The sequence below is a fragment of the Pinus tabuliformis genome, chromosome J, assembly GCF_031772625.1.
Source record: "Pinus tabuliformis cultivar Carrire ecotype Pingquan chromosome J, CPIR1, whole genome shotgun sequence".
In the NCBI taxonomy this organism is placed as follows: domain Eukaryota; kingdom Viridiplantae; phylum Streptophyta; class Pinopsida; order Pinales; family Pinaceae; genus Pinus; species Pinus tabuliformis.
Window position 1 is genome coordinate 169583026 of NC_142295.1, and position 24553 is coordinate 169607578.

The window sequence follows — 24553 nt, forward strand, 5'->3', positions numbered from 1 at the left end:
CGACAATTAACGAGCGGGAGACAGGTGGTTTTGGGAGCCGTTAGATCTGCCCGTGGCAAATCCAACAGTTATCGCGCGGCAGCGAAACGCAAATGTTAACGAGAAGGGAAAAGCGGTTTCGCGGGCAGGCGGTATTCCCCGCACCGCCTATCGGAGGTGGCCGGTTTCCGTATAACCCCTCGCGATCCAATAAAATAGCAACACGTGGCAGCAGGAAACCACCGCCCCCGCGGGTTAACGCGCGCGCAAGTCACGCGATTGGGGGAAGCGTCCACTGTTGATTTCGCGATGGACAGTCAGAAGACAGGGAACGTGCAAGAAGTTTACCGTCGGGCGGGAAACACGAAGACCATTACATCAGAGCGATCAACGGTGGAGATTTAAAAAGCGACAGAGGGTTAAATTGGCGCGGGTTCATGTGTTAAGCGCCCGGGGACAAAGAAAAGCGGGTTTAAGGGGAAAAAGGATTCATACTTAGATTTGAAAGAAAACAGGGAAAACGGGGAACGAAAAGGATTTTGGAGGAGAATAGGAACAATGGAAGTGAAGCGCATATGAGAAACGAAGGAGGGGGGAGAACAAGACTGCAACAAGCCTTCTTTTAACATAATACAACGAAGCAAAGCTGTCTTTGACTCTCAACAGTTCAAAATTGTAGCAGAGCTAACACTGGCTCCTTCTGGGGATGTGATCCTCCCTGTGAGGTCTTAAGAACTGCAGCCCAATGCTTTCATAGAAAACCAGCTTCAAAAATAATGCCTAGTATCCATTGGGCATGGAGTCAACTAAGCCTACAATAGAAACCTGAAAAAGAAACTGCTCACAATCAACATAATTACTCAAAAATTGGCCAACTAATAGGCCATCAAAATTGTTTCTCCTGCTCTCGGCCCCTTCATCATAGAGCTGCAAAACAGGACTTATTTGATCCTCTACCTCAAACAGTTTAGGACATTTGAGCTTGATAGGTAGATATGGATCAAATTTCATCTCCCTTCTGTGTGCTTTCTTCCTTGGATGTTCTTCTTGGGAGCCTCTGTACACCTGCTGAATAACCATGTCTGTTGTGTACTTGTCTGTGTCTTTTGTAGTCTGCACAACTAATATGAAATATGCACCACTGTATTCTTGTGTAGGGGACACAGGGACATTATCTGCTCCTGAATCTTTCTTTGAACAATCCTCATCCAAGGAGGAGTCCCACAATTGTACACCCTCTTCCTCTATCATCTGAAAAGCTGCCCTTTCAATCTGTGTAGAGGCCACCTGAGCAGGTTTCAGAAAATCAAAGCTGAGGTGATCAATCTCAGCCTTGAGAGTAGAGCTAATTCCTGCCTCAGTGTTTAAGTGACAACTTTGAGGGATTTTTACTTGAGCAGACAGAGGGACAAAAGATGATAGGGAGCTCTCCTCTCCCTTATTGATCACTGGGCAGGGGACAAAAGCAGGCTGGTGATTTTGCAAATCTTCATAGCCATGTGAAGATGAGCTGGCTTCGGGCACAGATTCTTGGAGGATGAAGGTGCCTTCTGCTGATTGCTGCTGCTGATAAGCTTGTTGTTCTGCAAGCACAACAAACTGACAAGCAGTGCCTCTTGATAATGCTTCTTCACAGGCAGCTCTAGTTAGGAAAGGAGCACCTTCCAAACCATGGACCTCCTCCTCTTCAGGCTGCTCTTCTTCCATGACTATATTCTGACAAAGGGTCTTCACCCTTTTATCTTCATTTGTAACATTATTTCTTTGCAAAATCTGCAAATGCTCATTTGCTCCTCTGTATGGATTTGGAGTTGCAAAAGAAATGGAACAATGAGCTCCTGCCACCTCAGAATTCTGCTCAGCTTTTAGTTTGGAAACTTCAGAGGTTAAAAACTCAATCATCCTAGCTAATTCATCGATCTCAAGCTCTGAGGATGATGAGGCCTCACCTCCCTGACTTCTCCTTTCATCATCACCTTCGAGTCTGTCTGCAGCAATGATGTTTGCTTCTACCTCAAAGGCTGCATTTTGCATATCAGCCAAAGAAGCAGATCTTCTTTCTCTTAACAGCAGGCAGAATTGAGAATCAAAGGCATTAGCATAAGTGAGCATGGCAAAAGCAGGGGTGGGTCTTACTTCTGTTGGCATTCTGCTGTACATATGATTGAACCTGATGTTAAAATCAGACAGCAGCTCACCATCTTCTCTCTACAAGTTCCCAAATTCATCGTGATAAAAGAGCAGATCTTTATTATTTCCCCAGTGCTTTAAAAACACATTATCTAAGGCCTCAATGTCTGCAATAGACCTAGGGGGTAAATTTTTGAACCATTTTCTAGCCTCCCCATCTAGGCTTTCGACAAAAACCCTCATCCAGACATCCTCTTCATTGATATCTAGGTTATCAACATAACTATAAAAGGACTCAAGGTGCTCTTCAGCTGATATTCCTTCTGCACCAGTAAACTTTGGCATAAATTCTTGATAATCTCCTACAGGCATGGCATTCAAAGGCGTAGGCAAGACCAAGGGTCCATACCCAGCAGCAACAATTCTTTCTATCTTTGTAAGGGCTTGCTGACCTGCCATGACTAGGGTATATGAAAGGATACTGGTAGACTGAGTGGAATGGATCAATGAAAGGAATGATAGAAATAGAGGAATATGATGGACAGCATGGATGCTTCTTTCAACTGAGGTCCAAAAGGAAATGATTGACTAAGAAGCTTTATGAATCTCTGAAGGTGACTTTCACTAGCAGAGATACATGGAATTTCTAAGTCTTACCTGGTCCTGATGCTCCTTACTGCGATATTTTCTTCTGCTGAACAATCTTCTCAGGATCAGGTACTGGTTCAGCTGATGGTTTCTAAGGATTTTCCCGAGCATGCCTCACCAGCTGCACCAGAACTTCAATGTGGAGTCGCCAAATGATGGTCTTCCTCCAGTGGAGTCGCCAGATAGATGATTACAACCAAATTATGTGCCCAGACTTTGTCTATCATCAAAATCTGAAACTGTGTCGTTCTCCGAGGGAACCTGAGCTTCGATTCTCCTCTCCCCGGCAACGATGCCAATTAATGTTATCACCCCAAGAAACTCTCCTAGGTTGTATATCAGAGATGCTTGGGAACATTACAAACTCAACAAAAATGTTGAAAATGGTGGATGAATGAAAGAAATGTTGCATATTCAAGCCAGATAACCACTTCCTCTGTGCTTAACCCCAGACATGGGTGAACACCCCCAGACTACAAGGCTTTAGACCACCAATTACTCACAGTTTTAAATAAAATGTGATGATGGAGAATATTGATCACACCAGCAGATGCACAGGACCCTGTGATGGCCAGTTGCAACCAGTTAAAAGGTCTGTAAATCTATTCCTTAATGCACAGACAAGATGACAGCTCTCTGGCATTAAAAACAATAGAAACCTGCATAAACATTCAATGATACAAGCTAGATTCTAACACAGAGGTGGAATGACAGCCCCTCTAATGCTAAATATCTACAGCACACGAATAAATGCATAACAGGCACAGCCTGGAACAAAGAAGAAGAAGTGGAAAGTGAGCAATTAACAGCAAAAGAAGCTTGCATTAGCTGAAAATGAAGACCAAACGCTGCAGGTATCACAATAGTTACAGTCTCCAGAAGTTGAAGCTTACAACAAAATAACACTCATCAACTCTCAATAGATCTTCTTTTTGGGTTTATATAGAGTTTGTTTACAAAATTGCTCTGCTACACTATACAAGGAAAGATAATAATGTGCCAACAACATTATTAATTCTTTGGAATGGGCCTCTGCCATGATCTGACTGTGTCTGCGCATGAATTTGACCTTCTCTAGTACTCTGTTGTACTCCTCGAGCAGATGAAGCGTTGTATGAGTGAAATTCCATAACTGGTAAATGCATTTGACTGCTCGAGGCCGTCCTTTTTCTTCTCGGCCATCCCTTTCCTTAAATATAGTTGTTGAGGATTAAAGAATAGCTGCGGGTAGTACAGACAGTATGGCGGGAGCAGAATGAACAGAGGAACGAAGCTCAGCCGTCGGATCACACAAATCAACGGCGGAGATTGTTCGATGATGGGTATCGGGAGGAAACAGAATGGAGAAACGAGGGTCGTCGGATCGCGATTGGGCAGATCCGACGGCAATCGGGTGGCAGCGGTGATCGACAGTTAACTAGCAGGCGACAGGCGGTTTCGTGAGCCGTTAGATCTGCCCGTGGCAGATCCAACGGTTATCGCGTGGCAGAGAAGCGCAAACGTTAACGAGCGGGGAAAAGCGGTTTCGCGGGCGGGCGGTATTCCCCGCACCGCCTATCAGAGGCGGGCAGTTTCCGTATAACCCCTCGCAATCCAATAAAACAGTAACACGTGCCAGCGGGAAACCACCGCCCCCACGGGTTAATGCGCGCACAAGTCGCGCGATCGGGGGAAGCGTCCACCGTTGATTTCGCGATGGACGGTCAGAAGACAAGGAACGTGCAAGAAGTTTACCGTCGGGCGGGAAACGCGGAGACCGTTAGATCAGGGCGATCAACGGTGGAGATTTAAAAAGCGACAGAGGGTTAAATTGGCACAGGTTCATGTGTTAAGCGCCCGGGGACAAAGAAAAGCGGGTTTAAGGGGAAAAAGGATTCATACTTAGATTTGAAAGAAAACAGGGAAAACGGGGAACGAAAAGGATTTTGAAGGAGAATAGGAACAGCGGAAGTGAAGAGCATATGAGAAAACAAAGGAGGGGGAGGACAAGACTGCAGCAAGCCTTCTTTTAACATAATACAACGAAGCAAAGCTGTCTTTGACTCTCAACAGTTCAAAATTGTAGCAGAGCTAACATTTACATTATGACATGGGCAAGGACACTTGACACAAACCCTAGAACACCGCAATGGAGGCTTTAACCTAAAAATAATTGACCCAAGCATGAAACCCATGCTTTAATAAGTCAATTTTATTAATAATAAAATTTCTTTTTCTTTCTTTTGATAAATATACTACATCATGACTCAAGTACAATTATGAACATTGAACCTAGTTACATTCTTCAACATGGGGGGCATTCTTCAACATTGCCTTCCATTGAAGAACACTGGAAGGGAATAAGACTCTCGAGGTATTGTTGAGCAAAGAAAGGGAATGCCTTCCTTATGTTGTGCGAGGCAATGTAAGAGAGTGTCGTGATTGTTTGATGGATGAATGAAGACCTAGAGTGCTTGTTATGTGGTGAACAAATCAACCATGTCATGTGAGTAATGGGTTGGGTTGAGTGAGCTTTGAGCCTTGTAGGGGCTTCCTTTGCCTTGGCAGTATTTGGTGGGTGGAATCTATCATTGATTCATACCACTGGGTGGAAAATTGCTCTTCAGCGACTAGTTTGGTGGACATGGCTCTAATTGCATATAAGTGTTTGTGGTTATCTCTTTGTAGAATGCATTATGTTTTGGTGATGCATTTAATTACATGGGTAATGAAAGAATATAGAATATGCAATGTTATTTTTGTTGTTATTCGCATACAAATTTTGTATTATATTGTTGTTATAGTTAAATCTAGCTTCATAGACGCTTAATGAAGAAAGTAAAGATTGGCGATAGTGGTCGATAGCCTAGGAAGGCATCTACGGACACTATAGAGTTTGCAACCAAATTTGAGGACTTCTCGTTGGTCTCCTATTTGTCGACCAATACCACCACTAGGAGTCCATGGTACCTAGAGACAATGGTGCATCATGCCACATGACAACAACACAAGAGATTTTCAGTAATTTGATAAAAAGGACCCAAATCTACATGTGCATGTTGGCAATGACGCCAAGTATGCAATGAGGGGTGTTGGAACCATCATGTTCTAACTCGAGTCCGGAGGGCCATTGGGGGCTAAGGTGGTGTTATACGTGCTAGGGTTGAGGAAGAACTTGCTCTCAATTTTAGGTATGGAGGAAAAAGGATTTGTCATGTTATTTCTGAAGGGACATGTACTCATGTCCAAAGGGAACTAGTTTTAGCTTTTGACTCAACATGAGTCATTGGGATTAGAGAGGCTAGTTTCTACATGTTGCAAGGGATGCCAGTACAGGCCTTGGTACATAGCAGTGCTAGCCTGTGTGAGATATGGCACAAGAGGATGGGACACTTGCACCACAGGGTGTTGTCAATTCTATGGGATATTGTCACTAGTCTCCCATAGTTCAGCGTTGAACAATAAGGCATGTATAGAGGGTATTCACTTGGAAAGAATGCCAAGTTGCTTTTCCAAACAACAAGAGTAGGTCCAAGAAGATCTGGGATTTCATTCACTCATATGTGTGTGGGTCGATTTTGATGGCATTAGTACAAGGGTCTCTCTACTATCTCACATTCATAGATGACTTTTCCAGGAAGACCTAGATCTTCTTTATGAAGACCAAGGATGAGGTCTTATGTCAATTCAGGGAGTTCAAGGCCCAGGTGGAGAACCAAACAAAGAGGAGGATCAAAGTCATGAGGTCAAACAATAGGAGACAGTACACCTCCAATGACTTCAAAGATTTCTCCAAGGAGGCAGGGATTAAGAGGGAGATGACAGTCTCATACAACCTTCAGCAAAATGAGGTTGCAAAGAGGAAAAATCAGTCCAATGTAGGAGCTTCCAAAGCAATGATCCATGACCAAAATTTTCCTACATTTCTTTGGGCAGAGGCATGCAACACAATAATTTATGTTCAGAACAGGAGTCCTCACAAGATCGTGAGAGACAAGACTCCTAAGGAAACATTCACAAGGGTAAAGCCAGAGATAGAGCACTTTTTCATCTTTAGTTGTCCAATGTATATCCATGTTCCTGTAGAGAAGAGGACAAAGTTGCAACCCTCAGGAGGGAAGGGCATATTTGTACAATACAATGAGACTTCGAAGGCATAAAAGATTTTTATTCCAGCACGGAGGAAGACAATTGTCAGCCAGGATGTGAAGTACAAGGAGGACCCAGCATTTAGGAAGTCCCATGAGCCACTTCCAATGACTAAAGACAAGGAGCAAGAGGCTCCAAAGGATGAGTAGCGTCCATCGGCTACTTCCATTTCAAGGGCTCAAACTTCAAGTGACGAGGACAAGTTAGCAGCACCCTACCAATTCTGTCAAGAGACCTCAATGGTTTGAGCAGAGATTGAGCGATGCTCAAGAGCATGTGGAGGCTCCTAGGAGCAAATTATGAGTAGAATTGTTGATTATTGAGGGATGATTATGAGTAGCATTATCCATGGAAATTTCCAAATTACGTGGCACTTATGAGTAGCATTATTGATTCTGAGACTACTAGTTTTCAGGAGGTAGCAGACAAGCAGATTTGGAGAGATGCCATGATGGAGGAGTATAACTCCATTATGGGCAATGATGTTTGGGATATTGTACCTAGACCAGAGGGCAAGTCAGTGGTGAGTTCCATATGAGTCTTCAAAATCAAGCATGTTGTAGATGGTAACATAAAGAAATACAAGGTGAGGTTTGTGGCGAGAGGATTCTCCCAGAAAGAGGGAGTGGACTATGGGGAGACATTTGATCCAGTCACCAAGTATACTTCCATTAGATTTGTTTTATCTATTACTTCAGTTATGAGGTGGAGGATATATCAGATGGATGTCAAGACAACATTACTCAATGGGTGATTGAGGAGGTGTATATGGAGCAGTCTCAGGGCTTTGAGGTACATGGGAGGGAGTCTCTTGTGTGCAAATTGAAGAAGGCCCTATATGAACTCAAGCAGACACCCAAGGTGTGGTACTCCAGGATTGATGGGCATTTACTAAGCATGGGCTTCACCAAGAGTGAGGCAGATCCCAACTTGTACTTCATACTTGTTGGAGATGATCCACTCATCTTGAAACTGTCTGTGGATGATTTGCTTTTAACGAGTTCAAAAGTCTCACAGTAGGGTGCAAGGCAGACTTGGCTACAAAATTTGAGATGGACAATGGGTTGATGTATTACTTCTTGGGGTTAGAAGTATGGCAGAGGTTAGGGGAGATCTTCCTTGGTCAAAGGTAGTATGTAGTAGAGATCATAAGGAGATTTGAGATGGAGGATTGTAGACCTATTGCTATACCTTTGATCACCAATCTGAAGAAGACTTTGACTTCAATTCAAAGTTGGTGGATCCCACATTATACAGACAATTGATAGGTTCCTTGGTATTTGGTCAACACCCAGCCAAATCTCTATTTTGCTATGAACACTTTGAGCCAATTCACGGTGGAGCCGAGGCAAGTGCATTGGGTAGCAGCGAAGTATGTGTTGAGATACTTGAGAGGCACATTGGAATATGGTCTAAGGTATCTTGGAAAAGATGAAGTGAAGCTACAGGGATATACAATCTCAGATGGGGCAAGGATAGCAGCAGAGAGGACGAACACCTCAAGGTGTTGCTTCAATCTTGGATCAATAATGATTGCATGGTTCAACAGGGAGAAAACTTCCCTGGAACTCAGTTCAACAAAGGCATAGTGTTATGAATATAAATAATTGATATTTAATAGTTAATAATGATTAGATATTGAGGAGGCATGTCTCAAAAGACATGACTGTTCATGAAGGGGTACCCACTACCCACTTAGGTATATATATCTATTGTAACCAAATCATATTCTTCAACTATATATATATATATATATATTCCAATATTTTGGATTACCTAACTAGTAAATGAATCCTATTCATTACATTGGTATCAGAGTTGTTCGGACCTCTGGCAGCTCAACCGCTTCAGAAAATCAGCGTAATCCGACCTTTGGCCATCAACTCTTCATCAAATTCATTGCCTTTGCAATTGAGGCTTTTAGCCACGGAAGATTTGGACGTTCTCCATTTTGCCGTCAAGCCTTCGACCATTTAAAAAAAACGTAAAAAAAATATTACATATATATAAAGAAAAAAAAGGAATAGAGAAGAAAAAAAGGGGTCAAATATATAAATATATATATATATATATATATATATATATATATATATAATTTAAAAAAAAAAACAAATAAAAACAAAATACAAAAAAAAGCAAAGGCAGCCAACCAACCCACAATTGTCCGCAACATCCTACAATCGCAGTGAGCCACCAACCACCATAGTCCATCCGCAGCCATCATTTTGTCTGCCTTGCGAGAGCCACGACCACTAGCATACCCACTTGAGCTACCAGCCAAGCTGCAATCTCGTCGTCCGCTCTACTCGAGCCACCCATCAAGCCGCAGTCTCGTCGTTCATCTACTCAAGCCACCAATAGAGCCGTAGTTTCGTTGTCCACCCTACTCAAGCCACAAACCAATTTGAAACACCATACAACAACCTGCACATTGTCTTCGGTTGTGACCATACTAATTGAACAACTAAAATCATTCAAATGTCGTACAATTCTATAAATCTAAATTTTGTGTACTCTATTTTGCCAAGAATACTATACAGTCCACTTCTTTAGAATACCATACAATCACATCTCTCCAGCACTACGCAGCCATCATTTTGTCTGCCTTGCGAGAGCCACGACCACTAGCATACCCACTTGAGCTGCCAGCCAAGCTGCAATCTCGTCGTCCGCTCTACTCGAGCCACCCATCAAGCTGCAGTCTCGTCGTTCATCTACTCAAGCCACCAATAGAGCCGTAGTTTCGTTGTCCACCCTACTCAAGCCACAAACCAATTTGAAACACCATACAACAACCTGCACATTGTCTTCGGTTGTGACCATACTAATTGAACAACTAAAATCATTCAAATGTCGTACAATTCTATAAATCTAAATTTTGTGTACTCTATTTTGCCAAGAATACTATACAGTCACGACTCTTTAGAATACCATACAATCACATCTCTCCAGCACTATGGTACAGTGAAGTCTTTGGTCTCACGACTATACAAAAATAACATATAAAGTAAGGCATTAAAATATCAATTAACAAAAAAAAGGAGTAAGTGTTCAAGTTCAAAAGAAAGGTTGAAGTTATAAAAGGGATTATACTTAAAAAGGAAAAAAATATTATAATATTATTTTAAAAAAATCTTAACAAGTGATTTGGGGTATTCCAATTGATCGTAAAGATACGATTTATAAAAAGTGGTTATATTATTTTAAAGTAAATATTAAAGAGTTATAAAGTTTCAAAATATATATAAAAATAAAAGTTAAAAAAAGACGCTCACTTAAAGTGAAGGAGAAAACAGGAAAAGCACAAAGTACAAGCCAAGAATTGAAGTTATGCCTTATAAAGTAAAATAAGCAAATATCAAATTATATATTGGAGCAGTGGGTCTCTCATATGAAGAATATATAAACTCCTTCGTCAAAGTATCGTTTGACAAAATTATTGAAGAATACAAATGGAGTCAATCATTTAAGAGAAAAAGAATGGAATCTATAACAAAAGAGAAAGGAAGACTTCCAGAAACTTCATATAACTATGCTTCAGTGCTATTTATAATTAAAAGGACTCTTGCAAGAAAAGATGTTACTATTTCTATCTCCCATTGAAATTTGAGTGCTATTTATAATCAAAGGGACTCTTGCAGGAAAAGATGTTACTATTTGTATCTCTCGTTGAAATTTGAGTGCTATTTATAATTAAAGGGACTCTTGCAGGAAAAGATGTTACTATTTGTATCTCTCCCGTTGAAGATAAAAGTTATATAAACCCTAAACTCAAACCAATTGGTGATTTTGGAGTCAAATGTAATTGAAAAATTAGATGTTTGGGATAAAAAACAATATGACATCACTAATTTACAATTAAACATTGGGGATTATACATTTATATTGCAATTCTTTGTTCAATCCCTATGGAGGGATCAAGGTGACATTATTCTGAGTTCACTTCGAATGGAAACATTAAGGTCTTTCATTCTAAATATGAAGAAGAAATTTTGACATTTTCCTATAGGAAGAAAAAAAATAACACTACGGGACGTTACATTGAAGTCAGACTTAGTAACGCCAGAAGACATAAAAGATATCTCAAAAGTATTTCTTCAAGAATGTCAAAAAGCGATACAAAATATGAAAAGGGAAGTTGACAAAATCACCACTGACAAAAATGAAGTTTCTCTGCTTAAGGACCATGGTGAAAAATTGTTGACACAAATTAAGAAGCTTAAGAAGAACAAGAAGTCATTGGAAAAAAAGGTACGACAGCTTATCGAGAAGGAAGCATCGAAATCTTCAAATATGGAAATTCAAGTTGAAGAAAAGGGAACAAATGCAAATCCCATTAGCCTCACAGTTCAGACAAATCCAAACCCGATTGAAGCCAAAGCATACTCAGATGTTGCAGTTCAAACGACGGAAATTTCAAGTGAAGATCCAGCAATTAGCCACGTGACTCTCATACATGGAGGAAATCAAATACTTCAAGTAAATCATGAGATCGCCACAAACAGGATAAGGAAAAATCAGATCACTAGAACTCCTTACCGACACCCAAATCATAAAAGAAAACAAGGAGCAACAAGGCAGAAAAATATTAAGCAGGTGATTTTGCAGCAGAGAAGGCACACATGTGAGCTACAGATCAATCCTTGGAAGCCGTATAGCATGAGTAGGGGAAGAAATCAGCTCATGTAGGTCTGCAGCAACAGGAAAAGGGAAGTACGTACTACAGACCACATGTGTGCAGCAGATAGGCTGTACGAGCTCATACAGACTTGCACGTGCACAGGCAAGTAGCGAAAACTGCTTAGAAATTCCCCCACATGAACGGGCAGCTGTAGCAGCATGTGGGCAGGTGGAAAACAGGCTCAAGCAGTAGACTGTGTGGCTGTAATATTGAGGTTGAAGACAATTTTCTTAGCTAGACGTTTCCAAGTTTTGCTTTGTGTGATTTTTCCTTACTGGCCATTTATTTTCCCTACAGGGATGCCTTTGTGTGCTAAAGATTTTTATAAATGAAAAAATAGATTTAAAAGGCAATTTTTTATGTGTTTGCTAATAAAATTGGCTAATTGAATTTTTGCTTCCGCTGAAAATTATATTTTTATTTACCAGTTAAAATCCCAGTAGTACATTTGTTCAGCAAGCAGGATAATTAAATTAGAGGAAGGAAAATTGCTAAGAAACAATTTGTCATTTTTTGTACTAAAGGTCAACAATATGATCTAGGCAGAATTTGATGAACCCCAATTTCAATCATGATGCATAATAGAAATAGGAGACTACAAACTAACAAACACAAATATCAACAAAAGGTGCAAACTTTAAAAACAGAAGTTCAGAAAAAAAATGTGCTTTATGCCACTCTACTGATGACCAACCATATAATTATGCACAAATCCTGTTAACAAAAAGAATAGGTTGAAGAATCAATTACCATGCTCCTTGTACCACTTTGGTGTGAGCCTCTCCTGATTGGCACCAATGCAAGTATGGAATGATGGTAGCCGAGCACCTACAAGTCAGATAAGATTTTTGCTTTACCACAGGAGAATGTTGAAAACTCTCAGCCAAAATATAAATCTTTGGAAAATGTTGATTGTGAAAGAATTGCAGATAAATCTTATGCACAAATGAGCATTATCACATGAAAGATGAAAACAACATATAAGTAAAGAGAAAAAAATAAAAACAACTGGAGTAAAGGGACTAAGGGGTAGTTTTAATATTTTATAGCTTACTCTTTGTTAAAAGTTATGTACACCTTGCTGTTTCAACTTATCCATCTACTTCTCTCGTTTCATTTTATTTATAATTATCCCTCTTTCCATCCTTTTATAATTGTTACAATATTTCTCATTTCGTTGACTTCAGTTTGAAGGCCATTCTTTCTAGTCATCAAGTCTCGTAAGAATCAGATCCAGATGTTTCAAATGGCACTTTTGTTGTATAAAACATTGGTTATGATGCATCATGCAAGTCCTATATGGCATCCAAAGGAAAAGAATATTTATCTAAAAGGACAGGAATTGAACCTAGATATTCAATTTGAAGAGATTGATTTCTAGAATCCTATGACTTGCTACAAGTTCTTTCGACTTTTCCAAGCGGCAAGATCTATAGAAGCAATCAAAAGTGTGTGCATGTGAATTAGAAGACAATAATTGCTACCTCCACAATCTGTACAAACATAAATCCAATAACCAAGCACAGACCCTAGAGCAACGTGGAAGTTCCACCCTCTATCACCTCAATGGCCACTTCTCTCACTTTAGGCAGGATCTCCTCTAGATCAGGGTGTTAGTTTTTGTAGCATCAAATGTGTTCTAGCGTTCAAATTTTGTGAAGAGGCTAAAACGCATGAGATCTCCATAACCCAAAAATTGTTTCTGGAAATTCTGCCTAGAAATGACTTAATTAGATTATTAATTAGTTTTTAAATATTTCCGAAGTTTAAACTTAGGGAATATGACTAATTAATCAGAATTAATTAAGTCAAGGTGTGAATGTTCTAAAAACTCACACGGATCGACTTCAAGTTAATCCCAGCCATCGATTAAGATCTAATCTTGGTCGTTGAAGTCTCAATAGAGGATTATAAGAAAAAGCCGATGGGGCTTGGAGAAGACACTTGAGCAATTCCATTTCATGAGCAGATCGATTTCCTAAGTAGCAGCAGTCAATTGCTAGAGAGAGAGCCAGTGAGATCTAAGCAGTGAGTGAGGGGCAGAGACAGTGATCTGGAGGAAAGATTCTCCATATCCGGAGTGGCAGCAGCAAGAGACCCGAATTATCCCAGAGAGGCAACACTGAGGGGCAACGTTGTTGCTTCAGTCAGCCAGTTCGATTTGGGGAGAAGAAAAATCGTTCTCAGTTTCAGATGCCGGGAAGGAGTCCAAGAGGGCTAGAGAGACGATTTTCTCCGCATCTAGAGGCCAAACGACTTCATTAGAGCCCAGTCCGAAGCAATTCATCCAGCCAGCTACACAGAGTAGCACAGAGGCTGACACAGAGCTCCATGAAATCGAGTTTCTAAAGGCAGGTTGAGCCAGAGATTGCTTGTGGGAGAAGGGTAATTCCTTTCAGTATTTTACTCAAACTTTCTTGCTGTTTGGATTGCCAGCTGTGCATCCATAGATGTATTCGGATTTCACTGCTGCATAATAAATAAAACCCTCACTGTTACACCGGTTTTCCCAAGTTGGATTTTTCCGGGGACATTGGCCCAAAAATAACTATGTAAATTTATGTGTGTGTGCTAGCATTTCTTCTAGCGTTTATTCTTCCGCAGTTTTATTTGTGTAGGTTTCAACGTGAATTATTAAGTATTTGTTGTAGGAAATAGTAAGTAAATTGTTAATTAAAATTAACAGTTAGGTGAATAGTTTCCAGTTGCGGCAATAGGATTCCGGTTTTAGAAATTTTCACATGGTATCATAGTGCAGATGATTGACCGAAGAGCTTGGTAGCGAAGACAGAGGAAGTTTTGTTGATTAGTGAGGGCCTCATATCGAAACCCCAAAGGCAACGCAGTCACTTTGTCGAGAGACTGAGTTTCTTAAGGAGATTCGATTTTTCTAAGTGTGGGGCAAAAAAATTTGATCTCTCCGGATCGAGGGATTCCAGAGGCAGAGGGAGCAGCCAGTATTTTCGTAGAGCAGATCTCTAGTTGGACACAGTAGCTTTGCAGTAGTTTGCTAGAGCAGAACTAGCGTCGGGTGGAAGAAGAGCACACACTGAGGGAAAAAATTTTCAAGGAACTTCTAGTCTCAAGAAGTTTGATTTCCCTTTTAGATCAGCAGTGGTTGTGTGCAGAGTTTCTCACTCCAGAAGGGAGTGCAAATAACTGAGCAGCAGAAGGGAAGAAGAGATTTTGACATTGTTTGAGATGGCCACTATTGGGCTTCGAGATCAGGGCAGGTTGGATGGTGCTTCCAACTATGTCATCTAGAAGGCAAGAATGTCCTTCCTTCTGGATGAGTTTGGCCTGAAGACATACATAGATGCAGTGGTAGCAGTGCCCCAAGATGCAAATCAGCTGAAAGAGTACAGAAAGGAGATGGTGCGGGCGAAGAGGTTGATCCTAGACAGGGTTCGGGATCACATTGTTTCACACATAGCTGGCAAAGGGACTGCCAGAGAGATGTGGGAGACTCTCTCCACGTTGTACCAGGGCACTTCTGAGCAGTGAAAGATGTACTTAGAGGAGAAGTTGAGGCTCATCTGGATGCAGAAGGGGGAAGGCATAGACCCCTTCCTCACCAGGATTCAGGAGGTCCGGGACCAGTTGTCAGCTATTGGGGCAGCGCCTCAACCTACAGAGCTAGTGAGATTGGCACTCAACAGTGTCTCTGAGGACTAGCAAGTCTTTGTCCAAAGCATATTGGGCAGAGACAAGCTACCAGAGTGGGACAGGATGTGGGCTGACTTGCAACAGGAGGAATTGAGGCGAGCTCTTCTAAAGAGCTCCATCAGTGGCAGCAGCAACGGATCGAAGCAGGTGAAGGAGGAGGAGAATGTGGCCCTCACATCGAAGGGTCCCAGTCAAGGACAGGGGGAGCAGCGAAAGAAGAAGAAGGACCTATCGAAGGTCAAGTGCTTAAGATGTAACGAGTCTGGTCACTATAGTACTGAGTGTCCTCTCAGGAAGAAGGACAAGGAGGAGAAGCAGGACCAGCATGCAACATCACAGAGATAGATAGCCTGTCCTCTAGGTTGGAGGAAGACTTCGCCATGTTTGTTGACATACCTCTAGGAAAAAAGTGGGGTGACTTGGTGTTATAGCCCCAAAGTGCTACAGATGGGCAAGATCATTTAGGAGGTCCACCTCTTGGATTAGTACCTTGCTACGGGAGCCCACAGTATTCAGTAGCAAGATGGATCAATGGCAGTAGATGCAGTCAGATGCCAAGTGAGAGATGTAGAGTCTAGTAGCAGTCAAATGCCAAAGTGACACATGTAGAGTTTAGTAGTAGTCAGAAGTTAGGGAGCGCAGTGCAGAGTTGGCAACAATGCAGGTGGCACAGTGCGAAGTTAGCAACAGTGCAAGTTCTTCAGTGACAGCGCAGATACTAGCAGCAGTCAGAGACTCGGGTGACAAATGCATTATACTGATCAGAGTTGATTCAGTATTTAGGATGCTTCTCAATTGCAGATGTTGCAATTGTAGTAGCAATGGATGAGAGGGAGTTGCAGTGTAGATGCAGTGTTGGCAGCAATAAGGCAGTGTCAGCAGCAGCACAGAGGCTATATTTATCAGAGTTGCGCAGTGGTTGGTGGGCAATATGGCCAGACATCAGCAGAGTGATAGGAGATGATGTAGAGACAGGGTGTTGTCACAAGATGTGCAGTAGAGCACTAGAACACATTCCTCGCTAAGAGGGAGTGTTAGTTTTTGTAGCATCGGATGTGTTCTAGCCTTGAAATTTTGTGGAGAGGCTAGAATACATGAGATCTCCAAAACCCAGAAATCGTTTCTGGAAATTCCGCCTAGAAATGACTTAATTAGATTATTAGTCAGTTTTTAAATATTTCCTAAGTCTAAACTTAGGGAATATGACTAATTAATCAGAATTAATTAAGTCAAGGTGTGAATGTTCTAGAAACTCACACGGATCAACTTCAAGTTAATCCTAGCCATCGATTAAGATCTAATTTTGGTCATTGAAGTCTCAAAAAAGGATTATAAGAAGAAGTCGACGGGGCTTGGAGAAGACACTTGAGCAGTTCCATTTAATGAGCAAATCGATTTCCTGAGTAGCAGCAGTCAATTGCCAGAGAGAGAGCCAGTGAGATCGAAGCAGTGAGCGAGGGGCAAACACAGGGATCCAGAGTAAAGAATTATCCCAGAGAGGCAGCAGCAAGAGAGCCGAATTATCCCAGAGAGGCAGCATTGAGGGGCAGTGCAGTTGCTTCAGTCAGGCAGTTCAATTTGGAGAGAAGAAAAATTGTTCTCAGTTCCAAAGGCCGAGAAGGAGTCCCAGAGGGCCAGAGAGACGATTTTCTCAGCATCCAGAGGCAGAACAACTTCATCAAAGCCCAATCCGAAGCAAGTCGTCCAGCAAGCTACACGAAGCAGCGCAGAGGCTAACACAAAGCTCCAGGAGGCCAAGTTTCTCAAGGCAGGTTGAGCCAGAGATTACCTGTGGAAGAAGGGTAATTCCCTTCAGTATTTTACTTAAATTTTCTTGCTGTTTGGAATCTAGATTGCTAATTGGGCATCCATAGATGTACTCAAATTTCCTCACTATTGCACCGGTTTCCCAAGTTGGGTTTTTCCGGGGATATTGGTCCAAAAATCACTATGTAAATTTATGTGTGTGTGCTAACATTTCTTCCAGCGTTTATTCTTCCGTAGTTTTATTTGTGTAGGTTGCAGTGTGAGTTATTCAGTATTTGTTGTAGGAAACAGTAAGTAAATTGTTAATTAAAATTAACAATTAGGTGAATAATTCTCAGTTGCTACAATAGGATTCCGGTTTTAGGAATTTTCACACGGGAGAAATCCTTAGATCAATTCACTAATCTGTCCTATTAACACAGATCTGAAAATAGATTAGTGATTTGGTGTTTTTATGATTTTCTTTAGGTAAAAGGATAAGAAAACAAGCAAGACCGAGTGCCTTGTCCTTTTGGAAAATCGAGTCAAAGCATTACTTGATGAAAAAACTGGTAATACAATGGAGAAATTCAATCACATTGACACATAGAACTGTATGATAAGCTCATTAAGATGCCATTTCATCACCAGCTCAACCCAACCACTGTATGATGCAACCAAGGAAGCAAAAAGAAAAGTAACAATCATCAAATAGAGTGTAACATCCACTGCATGGACTATTATACATGAGCATTTTATGTAATTGTGCAATCCAACGTGATAACTGTTGATGGCGAAAAAATACTTTGTTTAAACAATGGAATTATTTATGTTGAAATTCAATTATGTCCTGATTGTGGTATCAAGGTGTATGATTATTGTACTTAATATTAAAAATTATTAATCATTAATTAATGCTTTAATTAATATTAAAATGATTGATCATGTGTTATGCTTGATTTCATATTAAAAATAATTTAATTATATATTAATGTTTTATTTAATGATGAAAATTATAATTTTTATTTAATTTATTTTTGAAATTTAAATCTGTTGGAGAAGCATGATGGGCCAGAGTCTGGAGAGGGATCTTCAGTTTCACCCACTTGATGTGAAATGCCATACCCGTACCAATGAATTTAATGCCAAACCCTTATGGCTGGGAAAAGTCGTCCTGATCTGATTTTGGTTATTAATGTAACTGTGCAGTCTCATCGCGACTGCCCTTTCTCATGAACTGAAAGAGTAACATGTGAAGGAAGGCAGTGAGGGAGTAGGGGTGCCCTCTCAGTGATACTTGAGATGCGACATGAAGGCCATAAATATGGTGACCAATTCAGGCAGGGATTTGGACTTGATTCTGAGATTTTTGGTGGAGAGCCAGCATTGCAGAGAAGATTATGGAGGGAATTCAACCTACACTTGACCACTACTCTACCTTCGGTTTTTTTTTTACCTGGGATTACTGCCTTGGACATAGAGAGATTGACTTGGAAACATCAGGTGCTTGATGAGACTGTGAAACCATTGGTGATTGCTATGGTTTTGAAACCACCAGTGCTTGTCTCCTAATTTGAAACCACCCATACAGGGAATCATTGGTGTTTGCAGTTGGTTGTGAAACCACTAGTGCTTGTCGTGAATGTGAAACCACCAGTGCATGCCAAATGACTGTTAAACCACTTGCAAGTGATATCCATCTCTCAGTCCAAGCAGTGTTGCCCTATGAAATTAATTCCTCAAACTCTGGACCTGGTGCGGGGATGGTTAGTTATAGGACAGAACAGTGTAACCATCCTACAGTTGGGAGGATAGTGCGAAACCCCTATAACATAGCCCCTTACCATAGCCCACAATAAGGGGATAGGGAGGCAGTTACAATGTTGACCCAACCTCCAAAGTCCAATTATGGAAATGGGGTCGAAATTTTTCAATATTTTCCGAACTCCTCACCCAAAAGCAACATCGCTATTGTGTTCATCTCGTCAATACCTTTCCAAAGATATAAAATTTGCCTCAATCCAAGTCCCGGATCAAAAGATATGGCCACTTAGAGATTGGCCAATAACCTCCTACCATGTTATCCTGACCTGCCACGTGGCTCTTCAAGTCATTGCCACATTATATCGCATGTGGCTGCCACCGTGGCTATGCCACATCACAATATATGTATGCCCCCTTGTCCACATCACCACGCTTACCCCCATAGCATTACCATTGGGCCAGCTCATGACCCTACTAGTCCACCATGTAGCATAGCCACATCACTGCCTAGTGGCCCCCACCTGTCTAACTATAGCCTTGTTCCAGGCCCCACGAACAAACTATATATATATATATATATATATATGTATGTATGTATTTATTTTTATACAATGTGCCCGCCCCTTTGGCCGATCGATAGTCCTCATCCAGTGGAGGAGATCGATGGCTAGGATTGCAATGCATGACCCCCCTCCCCTCATGACATCACCAGGGCGGGGGGTTGGGGGGGATGCACATTCAAGGTTCCAACACTTGGTTCTGCTCCTCATGATCAACAATGAAGGTATGTCAGGCCCAAATCGACAACAAGCGCGGGGGGTACCCCCTTGAGGTACGAACGAGGGGGGGGCTCGCACATTCAAGTTCCACCCCCCTCGAAACCATGCCCCTGCATCAGCGCAAGGTGATGTCACACCCTCCACATGGCCTCCTCCGAGAGCGCCATGTGGCACTCATTTTCAGCCCACTTGGCCACATCAAACAACCAAATTTGGGTGCAACATGTCATACCATCGTGGCACCATGTCACCCTCCCTACCATGCTAAGTCATAAAATACATCCCTCAGGGTCTCGTGTCCCATATTTCACGTGTCGGACACAAAACGTGCCCTAAAACGTGTCAAAAATGTTTTTTTCGTGTCCTCCAATAGAGACACGTGTTTTGGACATGGCGAAAACGTGTTCTAACATTTTTGGTTCTTAGGACACAGGTCCCACGAAAAGTCACATTTAAAACCTAAGACATGGTTTATTTTTGGGTTTTTTTGTCATTGTTCGCTATCGAAGTCGAGTTTGATCACCGTCGAAATCGAATTTGTTGTGCAGTGTGAGGGATTCTGCCAGATTCAAGCACAATGCTCACAACTTCACATTTAGAGCACAATTCACAACTTTACATTGAGAGCGAAGTTCACATGTTCTTCTAAATTTCTAGTTTTATTTTATCAATCATGATATTTCTAAATTTCTAGTTAGTAGTTTCTTATGTGCTTGAACAATTGTTAATAACATGAACAATGAACATTGAACTGTGAACATCATTGATGTAGTAAATTAATAAACTAACTAGTAAATACTAAATACTAAATAGATATCATCATGATTCATATATGTAGATGTTCTAATTTCTAAAAAATATGGATCAGACACTATATTTCAGTATTTTTTTAATATATATATATATATATATATATATATATATATATATATATATATATAGATATATAATGTGTCCCTCGTGCCATGTGACTTAGCTACCATGTTGGCCATGGGCCCCTACCAACCCCTCGACCCTTGCAATATATATATAATGTGTCCCTCGTGCCATGTGACTTAGCTACCATGTTGGCCATGGGCCCCTACCAACCCCTCGACCCTTGCAAACCACATTTTCTCCGTTATAATAAACTTAGTGAAATGGCTTGGACTCCATCCGATGGCCATTGAGGTCCGACTGTATCGACGGTTCAAAGTTAAATGCAGACCCCCCTCCCCTTGCTGACCTGGAAGGAGGACTCTGCTATCACGGTTCCCACTCGCGATTCCGTTGTGCCCGACCAACGGTCGTGATGCACTCTTATGCTCTAACATTCACGATTAAAATGCGAACCCCCCTTTCCCTTGCTAACCTGGGGGGGAAGTCCGCTATTAAATCCTTGCCATCAATTCCTTGACATAACTCTGTCATCGATCTGTGCATATATAAGAATATACATATTTATATGTATACTAATCGTCGAGCATCCACCCTTGGTACTTTGTTTCAGCACTTGCTCACATGGGTATAGTAAGCCTCTAGGGCTTATCTCTCCGGACCCAATACTGCAGCCCCCCCGTGCCATGTTACATTTGAACACTGCACATCATACGTAGAGTGCAACCCTTCCACACTTGCGAGCTTGACCATGGGAAGCATGTATAGGCCTGGTTGAGGCATTAGAAACATAAGGAGGAAGAGCCCCTTGAAATATATATATATATAATGCCTCAACCAAGCCTATGCATGCTTACCTTTACTCCCACAGAACTAGAGCATTACTCTAAGTTTCTAAGGCCTTAGCAGGGCCTGTAATTTATATAAATATAAGGAGCTATCCCTCCTGAGCTTGTAGTTTTAGAACTAAGGCCTACTGGCCAAATTAGTTTTATTGCAAATATTCAAGCATTTGACAAAGTTTTGTCCATATTTTTCATACTTGGAACATTTAGGTCAAGTACATGCTCAGAAAGAACACGGGAATAAACCCATTCCTGAGAAATTTCTTAGGAAGCCAATATCTCCCTTTCACATGGGAAATGGCATCCCATGCTATTAATCTAAACCATTTACCAGCACTATGGCTAGTGTGCAAAATTCAGTATAAGGAGTATGAGCAAACATTAACACATCAAACATCATTAGAGGAAATTTCATCCTAAAAGTGCCCATGAAATTTTCACATAATTTCCCTGTCATATTCAAACCAATCAAAATACTTCAAATTTAAAAAGAGGTACATGTCCTAAATAATCTTAAATTGTTTAATTTGGGTATCTATGAAATATTTTAGTATTAATTTGGGTATCAACCAAATATTTTATGTTTAATTTGTGTATTCGTCAAATATTTTATTAATGTTATTTACCTACCTTACCCTTATGAATTAGAACATCGAAAAAGTTATTAATGCAATGTAAATCTTGATATTAGTGAAAACATATAAATTAAAAATGCGGGCCTATTTGACACCAATAAGCAAGCCCCAAAAAAACACCAAAAGAAAATACTTAAATATAATATATATATAGACACTTATAGTTAAATACAAAATAGTTAAATAGTTAAAAATAAAATATAGTTATTGTTAAATATAAATTAGTTAAAAAACATATTCCAAAAAGGATAAATTACCAAATTCTGGCCAAAAATATAGAGTATATAATTAAATAGTTTAATATAATTAAATATAAAATAGTTAAATAGTTAGAAAATAGTTAAATATAAAATACTTAAATAGTTAAAAAAACGTATTCCAGAAAAGACAAATTACAAGATTCTAGCCAAAAAATATATTCTGGGCGAAATTTTGGTAGACAATGACATTAAAAAAAGACCCAAAAATTAGATAAATATAATATATATATATATATATGCAATTAAATATAAAATATAAATATAAACAATTAAATTTAAATATATATATATATATACAATTATTTTAATAGAAGTGCCATATATTGAGGGATTTCGATAAAAGTAAAAAATTATAAATAATATATTAAAAAAAATTATTAAATCTCGTACTAATAAATATTGTGGAACATGTCCGCTTGGGGTAGCTCAATTGGAAATGAAGTCTCACCGAACCGGAAGTCTTGGGTTCAAATCTTGTATTATCCCCCCCGATCGGGGTGAGAAGTTGGACATGATGAAGATGTAGTCCTACCAAGCTTACAAAAAAAAAATATTGTGGAACATAGATAAAAGTAAAGTAATATTAAAAAATTGTCTACATGGCATTTCTTATTAATTTCTTGATTTTTCCTTAAGAGGCCACTTTTAGGCTGAAATTTCCTCTAATGATAGGAATTGTCCATTCCTCGTCAATTGCATGGGGATTAGCTTTACCCAATCACAAAGGAATCAACATTCCTCAAAATGAACATTGGCAGTGAATCAACACATTAAGCCTATTTATAACATTCACATGCAACATAATAAAATTCCAAACATTTAGCATGCACCAATTTTCTAAAGCCATGCAACATTTCTCAGAACTAAACCTCCAATTCCACAAGCACAAGCTTTAATTTTACAGTTCTCAGCTATATGCATTTATTTACAATAAGACAAATTGCCAGACTAAAGGTGGGACTTTGATTTTCCACCCAATCTTAGACTAACTGCAGCCAAAATCACTTGCAACTGTCACCCCTAAGCCAGATTCGCGATCTAAGGGGAAATTTCCTTTAGAAATTTCAGTAGAGCTATACTCAACTCCAAGAGGATAGGAGTTACTTATATGTTCAGGTGGTTTATCAGCTAGGCAAGCACAGCAAAAATTCACGATACTAGGTGGTTTATTAGCTATGGCAAGCACTCTAAGAGTGGTTTATCAGCCCAACAACAAGCACCCTGGTGGTTTATTAGCTCTCTCTCAGCAAGCATCCTTCTACATGTGGTTTCTCAGCCCTTAGCAAGCACCCTAAGTGGTTTCTCAGCCAATTCTTGGCAAGCACTCATTCCCATCCCTTCAAAAATGTTATTGAGCTCCTCTAGGCCTGGGCACACTATCTACAATTTCATTGCTCAGGGAATTCCCTTCCCTCAACCTTACAGGTCTTTCCAACACTTCTCAAGTGCTCTCCCCAAGAGAAAATTGAACCCCAACATTGTTGTGCAAATTCCTTTTTATGATTTCTCATGGGTGCCTCTTCATGCTCCTCTTGGAAGCTTCCTCTAACTTTTCCTCATAAATGCCCATAAATTATACAGTGGTGCCAGTTGGCCCCACACCAGCTTATTTTTCCTCTTCCTCCTTAGATCATGGATCTGTGGTCCCACTCTTCAGGGCATTACATAAGAATACATTTATTTATAATTCATAATGTTATTACATTACAAAAATCAGGGGGAAGTCCATTAGTGGTGTCACAAACCCCACCCCCTTAAGGGAACACTGTCCTCGATGTTCTTATTAGCAAATGAACAAACAAAACTGAGCTTCACATACAACTCTTACATCCACTAATTCAGCAAACAAAAAATGGGTACATCACCCTTATTTGCTCATCCATTTTCCAGGTGGCTTCATCGGGTCCAAAGTGCTTCCATTGCACCCTGACCTATTCTATTGCTCGATTCCAGAGCGTGATTTGCCTCCAGTGCAAGATACACAGTGGCTCTAGTTAGAACTACCCCTCTAGTTCCACCTGTATCACAAACCAGTCAACAACATCATTAGTATCATGAACATATTTCTTAAGGAAACATGAAAAACATTGTGTGCTTTCGATGTGGGTGGCAAGGTCAACTTGTAGGCTACTCGCCCCACTCTCTCTAAGATCTGAAATGGTCCACGATATTTGGGTGTCAAATTGACAGAAGAGTCCACTTTCAATGAGCTTTTCTTTGGCTTAACGCAGAGATAAACATGCTCACCCACTTGAAACTCTTTGTGAACTCTCTGTTGGTCTGCATAATTTTTCCGCTTATCCTAGGCTACCTTTAACTTTAGCCAAATCTTAATCATTTCTTGCTCCATTTCTTTTAGCAAATTTGGCTCAACGATTACTCTATTTACTGGATCATCCCATCTAATAGGGGTGTT

The 24553-nt window shown here is 40.4% G+C and overlaps 1 protein-coding gene across 1 annotated transcript in view; it reads right to left on the reverse strand.

The window, feature by feature from the left end:
- Window positions 1-24553, reverse strand: part of MDAR4 (monodehydroascorbate reductase 4) — a 122994-nt gene that overhangs the window by 14956 nt on the left and 83485 nt on the right. Inside the window, exon 3 of the mRNA XM_089377433.1 lies at window positions 12317-12394. Coding sequence (XP_089233559.1) covers window positions 12317-12394 — 78 coding nt within the window. The remainder of the gene's footprint in view (window positions 1-12316; window positions 12395-24553) is intronic.